This window comes from Myotis lucifugus, unplaced genomic scaffold (genome assembly GCF_000147115.1).
Source record: "Myotis lucifugus unplaced genomic scaffold, Myoluc2.0 scaffold_71, whole genome shotgun sequence".
NCBI lineage: Eukaryota > Metazoa > Chordata > Mammalia > Chiroptera > Vespertilionidae > Myotis > Myotis lucifugus.
In genome coordinates this window covers 2,736,680-2,744,856 of record NW_005871119.1, presented here as the reverse complement: position 1 = coordinate 2,744,856, position 8,177 = coordinate 2,736,680, and the positions used below count along the sequence as shown (strand labels likewise).

The following is an 8,177-nucleotide window of genomic DNA, read 5'->3' as shown; positions in this document are numbered from 1 at the left end:
AATCCCTTACTTATAGGACACAGAGGTAAAGAATAGGAGAGAATAAACAAGGGCTACATTTCAGAAGGGAAGGATAAATGTTAAAATGAAAAAGCCATCGAAACTGACAAAGTAAATGACATTGGAAAAGAACAAATCCAGGGATAGGGTGGCACACAGCAGAGGCGCGTCCGGGTCCGGCCCGCTGAGCTGACTTTGGGTGGAGTTTGCCTCCACCTTCAGGGACAAGTTCATTGGCGCGCATCAAGCCACTAGCACACGCCCAGACCCTCTTCCGCGTGCGCACCGCGGGCGGACGCCGCTTGGCTTTGCTCCTCGCCTTTCCCACCTCCGAGCTCCGAGCTCCGATTGGCTTGTTCCACGGAACCGCCCCTTCGGCCGCACCAATGTGGAAGCTGCCCTGGGGCCCCGCCCTCCTGCGGCCGGGGTGCGGCGGCGCAGCTCGCAAAACCCGGCGGCGTGCGGGGATGGCTGCCGTAGCGGCGAGTGCGGGCCGCCTGTGGAGGCTGCGTGCGGCCCGGGCCGAGGGACACTGGCGTCGGCTGTGTGGTGCGGGGCCGCTGCGGGGCTTCCTGCAGCCCGCCTCGGCCGGCGGGGACGCGGCCCCGAGGCGGCAGGTGGCTCACTTCACCTTCCAGCCCGACCCGGAGCCCCAGGAGTACGGTGAGCTGGGGGCTGCCCTGGGCGCTCCGCTGCCACCCACGCGTGTAACCCGAGCCCTGCTCCCGGGAGCCTCGTCCCGCCTTTGGGGCCGACGGTGGTCTCCTCCCGGCTCTGTTTTGGTGACAGCTTCACTCTTGGGAGGCAGCCCTTCTGCACCCTCGACACGGGTGGGAGTCTGGAAGGGCCTGAGGGTGAAGGGTGTCGCCAAGGGTTCACCCCCTTTCTCCGCTCCCCATCCCGGCTTTCCCTTCCCTGGGCTTAGATATTGTTCAGCTTGCCCGGGCCCGGGCCACTCACCACAGGCTGCGGTGTTTACGAGGAAGGTTCTTTATTTATTTTTATTTTTTCCTTTGGCAGATTAGAGAAAACAGAGGAAGTAATTGATTTGATTTTACCAAGGTCACAGAATAGGTTCTTTCCAGAGACGGGAGAGATCCAGGCTCCTGGCTAAGCCTAGTACCGAGCCTGTGCTGGGCTAGGCTGCAGGTGAGGGGAGGAGGACGGCCTCCAGGGCTGCCCGAGGTGGGAAGGACATAGAGCTCACCTCACACTATGGCAGGACTCTTACGATTTCTTCTGCAAGTTCTGTGTAATCTTCAAACGTCCAGTGTCTGTCATCAGAACATCGGGAACAAAACGGTTGCCTTTTCCTTGTCTAAAAACTTCTCCGGGGCTAGAGCTGAAGTGTGTGTGTTTACTTGTGAATAAGTAAGAATGAACTTTTATTGAGGGCTTACCAGGGGCAGGCACTCCTTTGATGCTTAGGACAACCTTAAAGAGGCTGGTCATGTTGAAATTCCCATTTTCAGTTAGGTTATTTGAGGGCTTGAGATAGTTTGCCCAAGGTTACACAGACACATTAGTGGGATTAAATCTCTCCATAATTGTAGTTTCAGTACAAATACAGTCTGCATCATTTAATCAAAAGCATCTCCCATGTTGTTATATAGTTTTTGTGACCTTCTTTAGAAGACATGTCCTCTGGAGTAGAAACACTGATTGAATGGTTAAAATCTTGGTCCTAGGTTCTGTTTAGGTCCTGATAGGTCTTGACACCTGTAACTTTGGACTCATCACTTACCCTCCGTAAGCCTCAGTTTCTTTATAAGTAACAAGTTAATAATAATGCCTACTTCAGAGGATTTTGTTATGAGGACTAAGTAAAGATGATGTGTATGGTATACTTGACACAGTCTCCGACTACACTCAGCAATAAATGGAAACTTTAAATAATTACCATTAACGCTTTAGATATTACACTTTTGCAGTGTTATAAATAATGCAGATAGGAACATTTCATGTGTCATTTATGTGACATTATTTCTTTAGGATAAAGTCCCAGGGAGGATATTTCTGACTTGAAGAAATGAACACTTTAATGCATAGCTCAGATTTCCATTTTATACTCCCATTTGTATGTATGAGGGTGAGTGTTGGGTATCATACTGAAATCACAGGTGTACTGTGATATTGTGACTTATAATAAAGGCTACATATTCAGTCTTTGTTCCATTCCTGGCACTGAGCTCCTTAAACCCTTGGAATTTCTTGTGATGGGAGCAGAGGCCCATGATTTAATCAATTATGCCTATGTAATGAAGCCTCCATAGGAACCCAAAAGGACAGGGTTCAGAGAGCTTCTAGGTTGGCGAATAGGTGGAGATTTGGGGAGAGGGTGCGCTCAGGGAGACTGGAAGCTCCTTGCCTCTTCCTATATACATTGCCCTATGCATCTCTTTCATCTGGCTGTTCCTGAGTTATATCCTTTTATAATAAACCAGCAATCTAGTAAGTAAACTGTTTTTCTGAGTCCTGTGAGCTGCTTTAACAAATTAATTGAACTAAAGAAGTTTGTTTGTTTGAACCTCCAATCTTTATCGGGTCAGTCAGAAGAAGCATAGGAAACAACCTGGATTTGCCATTGGCATCTGAATTGGCCAGTGGGGATAGTCTTATAGGACTGAGCCCTTAGGCTGTGGAATCTGATGCTGTTATTGGAAAGGGGACCTGGCCCTGAGTGTGTCTGCCTAGGCCCTAGGGCAGTGATGGCGAACCTATGACACGCGTGTCAGAGGTGACATGCGAACTCATTTTTTTGGTTGATTTTTCTTTATTAAATGGCATTTAAATATATAAAATAAATATCAAAAATATAAGTCTGTTTTACTATGGTTGCAAATATCAAAAAATTTCTATATGTGACACAGCACCAGAGTTAAGTTAGGGTTTTTCAAAATGCTGACACGCCGAGCTCAAAGGGTTCGCCATCACTGCCCTAAGGCCAGCCGGTAGTCTGTTTATTTTATTTTTTTTTCAGTTTCAAGAAAAATGATTTTAAATATAATAATGTTACATGCAGTGAACCTTAATATTTCAGGAAAAACGATCTTAAATATAATAATGTTACATGCAATAAACATTAATATCTCAACAAAAACAATTTTAAATATGATGTTACATGCAATAGACACCAATTATTTAAGAAAAATGATCTTACATATAATAATATTACATGTAATAAACAAACATTAATATTTCAAGAATAAAAGATTTTATGTATAATAATATTACCAAAACTGTACTAACATAGTATGATAGCACAGAAGTTGTAGGAAATATTAAAAATCTGCAAATAACAGGATTACTTCTATTATATTCTAGAATATTTTTCCCCCTCTGGCTCTATTTTTGTTCATCAGTTTATGTTATTCATTATATTCCACAAATGAGTGAGATCATTTGATATTTATCTTTCTCCAACTTGCTTATTTCGATTAGTATGATGCTTTTAAAGTCTATTTTGTCTGATATGAGTATTGGTATTCCAGCTTTTTTTTTCTTTTCCATTTGCATGGAAAATTTTTTTCCATCCCTTCACTTTCATCCTGTGTGTGTCTTTTGTTTTGAGGTGGGTCTCTTGTAGACAGCATATAGTTGGGTCATGCTTTTGCATCCATTCAGCTACCCTACACCTTTTGATTGGAGCATTTAATCCATTTACATTTAGGGTTATTATTGAGAAGTACTTATTTATAGCCATTTTAATTCTGTATGGCTAAGTTTCTCTCTCTGTTTCTTCTCAGCATTCCCTTACAGCAATCCCTTTAGCATTTCTTGTAATGTTGGCTTGGTGGTGATGAACTCCTTTAGCCTTTTTTTTTGTCTGGGAAGCTCTTTATTTGACTGTCTATTTTGAATGATAGCCTTGTTGGATATAGTAATCTTGGTCTCAGATCCTTACTTTCCATTACCTTGAGTACTTCATGCCATTCCCTTCTGGCCTATAGAGTTTCTGATGAGAAATCAGGTGTCAGCCTTATGGGAACTCCTTTGTAGGTAACAGTTTTCTTTTCTCTTGCTGCCTTTAAGATTCTCTCTTTGCCTTCAATTTTTGGCATTTTAATTATGTGTCTGGGCGTGGGTCTGTTTGGGTTCTTTTGTTTGGGTTTCTCTGTGCCTCCTGACCTTGTGTGACTTTTTCCTTTACCAGGTTAGGGAAGTTTTCTACCATTATTTCTTCAAACACCTTCTTTATTCCTTTATCCCTTTTTGCCTCTTCTGGCACACCTACTATTCTAATATTGTTACGTTTCACATTGTCCCACAGCTCCCTTAAGCTGTCCTCCTGTTTTTTAATTGTTTTTTCTTTTTGGTTCTCTAATTGAGTGATATTTTCAACTCTGTCTTCTAATTCACCGATTCGATCCTCAGCTTCCCCTAATCTGTTGTATATTCCTTCCAATGTGTTCTTTATTTGTGTTATGTCATTCTTTATCTCAGACTGTTCTTTTTTCATAATTACTATGTCTTTTTACATACTGCTGAGCATTTTTAACATCATTACTCTGAACTTTGTTTCAGATAAATTTTTTATCTCTGCTTCATTTATCTCTTCTTCTGGAGAATTCTCTAGTTCTTTCATTTGGGGGTTGTTTCTTTGTTTCCTCATTTTGGTCATCTGTTTGGGTTTGTGACTATGTTTTAGGTAGATCCTCTATACCTCTCAATCTAGTGCAGGACAGTGTTAAAGGCTGTTTCTGACTAATTGGATCAGGCAAAGACTCAAAGCCTCCAGAGACTGCCTCTGTCTACAGACCCCAGGCAATTGTCCTCAGATGTGGCGAGAGTTTCTTCAACAGGGTGGGGCAATTGCTTCTGCCTGGAGGCTTATTGTTAATTTTAATCTCTTAAGTGGCCTCAGGGCAAGGCTTTTTCCAATAGGCTGTGTCCACTGTCTTCCCCCCAGGCAAGGCAGATGTCTATGTTGGAAAGATGTTCTCCACTGTGTGAGGGAATGACTCAGCCCAGGAAACTTGGGGTGTCTGCCTTCTGAGCTCTATCCCCCAAGTCCCCAGTCCTGGGTTCTGCTCTCACAGCTCTAATCCACTCCACCCTCCCTCTGACAGAGCACAAGGTGAGTGGCTCCACAGGGAATTTTTGTGTGTTGGCCCATTAAGAGGGTGTCTGAACATTCAGCTGCCACTCCCTGGCAGACAGCACCCCACTGCTTTTCACAGCTAGATGTTATGTGGGTTCCCTCCTCAGTTTGGTGCTCTCTGCTGGGGTGCCCATCTTGGGGATTAGATCTCAGAGTTCTCAGTGGCAACCCCCCACAGCTGAGATATCTCTCTGGGACTTCAGTTGCTGCCTGTGGGTGTCCAGCCAGCCCCTCCTACCAGTCTCCACCTTCGGTCCTTGGGTATCAGGGTTCTCTCCTGTGAGTTTTCCATTGATTATTCAGGAAGCTTTTCCGTATTTCAATTGTAATTCCATCTTGTTCCTGGGAGCATGTCCTTGCAGCATCCTCCTACTCTGCCGCCATTTTGCAGTCTGTTGGTTCTTGATTTCATGCAGGAAAGATTTTACAACAAGAGTCCAGGTGATTTTTTAAAAAATATGTTTTTATTGGTTTCAGAGAGAGGAAGGGAGAAGGAGAGAGAGAGAAACATCAATGATGGGAGAGAATCAATCTACCGGCTGCTTCCTGCATGCCCCCTAAGGGGATGGAACCCCAAACTCAGGCATGTACCCTGACCGGGAATTGAACCATGACCTCCTCGTTGATGGATTGACACTCAATCATTGAGCCACATAGGCCGGGCGCGTCCAGATGATTTTTAGAGAATGTTTATTAAAACTGAGGACAGCGAAACAAGGAAGGGATCAGGATAGAAGAAGCAACATGAGAAAGACTAGGTGGGGAAATGAGCTGAGGCTGGGCTGCTTAGGCTCACTAAGAAGTCAGAGAAAAGGGGGCCTTAGGGAACAGTTCAGGGGGTTAGCCTGGGACGAGCTGCCACTGCCATTGCTTCCTGGTTGCAAGTCCCTTAGAGTTTAGGAGATGCACGCCTGTGGGGGAAGAAGAGGGGGAAGGGAAAGAGGCCAGCGTGCTCCTTGGAGGGAGAGAGCATGTTGGGACTTTTGTTTTGAGGGTTTTTAAAGGCTGGGTATTATTATTTCTCTCTTGGACCATGACCAGCACTGCTAGAGAGCAGACACGATTCCTGTGTAGGGGCGATGGGGGATTGAGAAAATGAAAGACAGATGCAGAAACAGTAGGGAAAGCTGGGCTGCGTGGGACAGCTGTCCTCTGATGGAGAGACAGTGACCCAGAGCCAGTGTAGCGCATTTATTTTATACAGTATAATTCCAGGAAGTTTTACTAGAGTTTAAAACAAAGGAAATTATGTGAAATCATGGTTAAAGATCAAGCTATAGTCATGGTTAAAGATCAAGCTGTAATATTTCATTCTTGTGGCGTCTTTGTAATAGTCACTCCTGGCTAAGCCCGGATAATTGCGTCTGTTCCTTGCACCTGGCTGAACTTAGATAATGAAACCCACCCCCTGGCACCTGAGCTAAGGGTCAGGCTGACAACGTACCTGTCTCTGGCATGGTGCGTTTCCAGGACGTGGCTCTGCCAACGTCACTGGACAGCTGACAATAATTAAAGAAATGCTCAATGTGCCTTCCCAGGTGCTCTCTACAGCTGGGAGTTTAGGGAAGGTCTTAAGGGAAGGATCTCACTAGAATACTCATCAGTTTTATGCTGATGTGCCAACATGAGATTTATTCCCTTCATCTGTTCTTGGGTGTGGTTGGTAAATGGCATTAATTGGATTTCTGCTATAAGCTATTTACTCTCTGGGTGGTAAGAAGTGTAAACCATTTACTTTTAAGTGTCCTTGGTTATAGAATACTAGAGGCCCGATGCACAAAATTCTTGCACTGGGGGAGGGGGTCCCTCAGCCCGGCCTTCGCCCTCTCGCAGTCTGGGAGCCTTCAGGAGATGTCCGACAAAGCTGTCAGTCAGACATCCTTAGCGCTGCTGAGGAGGCAGGAGAGGCTCCTGCTACTGCCTCTGCGCTCACCAGCTGGGAGCCCCGCTCAGGGTTTCTGGCTGAGAGGTGCTCCCCCTGTGGGAGCGCACTGACCACCAGGGGGCAGCTCCTGCGTTGAGTATCTGCCCCCTGGTGGTCAGGGCACGTCATAGCGATTGGCCATCCGCCATTCTGTCGATTTGCATATTAGCCTTTTATTATATAGGATAGGATTTTGCAATTTACTAGATGGCTATAAACTGCTTGGCTGGTTAACATATTGCATGCAGATCACGAGCATTCTCATGTTTTCATATTACATGGTGTTTTACATAAATGTTAAAGGCACACCTTAAAATTAAATACCTGTTGCATTTTGAAGTTACTTATTACATGTTCTTACAAGCTAATATCTTTTTAAAGTATGATACTTCGTAAAACATTTTTTGTACTCGTTCAATAGAAACTTATCTGGCCACTGGGTAAAGCTAGCAGTAAAACTACCGGTGTGCAATGTGTTAACTAACTGTCTCAGTTTCCCTGTTTTGCTTGTCCTGGCTTACTAGCATGTCTCAGTGCTACCTCCAGGTAGATTGTGTTAGAATTGGGTTGAATTATAGGACACCTAGCTGGTGTCACAGAATTGCTTGGTGGTATGTTAAACACACACACACACTTAAACACACACACACACACACACACACACACACTGAAATTGGTGTAAAAATTGTTTGTGAGAGCTCCTTTCCTGGGGGATCATAGACTGTGTCCTCACTGTCTTCTCACTGTGTCCTCACAGAGTGGAAAAGGGGACATCTGTAATACTTTTAACAATAAAGATTTAAAAATAAAAGAAAACCCAAACATTCTGTTTTCTAGAATAGCTGAGTAGTGGTTCTTAATGATGGCAGCAAAACCTTCTAGGGAGCAATTTGGAAATTTGTGCAGGTATTTTTGGTTGTCTCAGGAGGGGAGACACTACTGGTATTTATTGGGGAGCAGCCAGGGAAGCTAGATGTGTGTGTGTGAGTGTGTGTGTGTGTGTGTGTGTGTTGTTTGTTTTGTGTCTCCGAGCCGAGAGAGAGAGAGAGAGAAGAAAAAAAAAAGGAAAGATCCCTTCTGGAGGCCACTTTTATTTAGGAAGACAAAACCCATTTCTGGAGGGGGTTACTCTCTGGGGTTTTTACTCCCCAA

General features: G+C 44.6%; 1 protein-coding gene across 4 annotated transcripts in view; it reads left to right on the top strand.

Moving 5' to 3' along the window:
- Window positions 1-436: 436 nt before the first annotated feature.
- BCKDHB (branched chain keto acid dehydrogenase E1 subunit beta) overlaps window positions 437-8,177 on the top strand; it is a 204,026-nt gene continuing 196,285 nt past the window's right edge. For all 4 annotated transcript variants that reach the window (XM_006090356.3, XM_014457216.2, XM_014457215.2 and 1 more), the window contains exon 1: window positions 437-663. In XM_006090356.3, coding sequence (XP_006090418.1) covers window positions 468-663 — 196 coding nt within the window. In that variant the 5' untranslated portion in view covers window positions 437-467. The remainder of the gene's footprint in view (window positions 664-8,177) is intronic.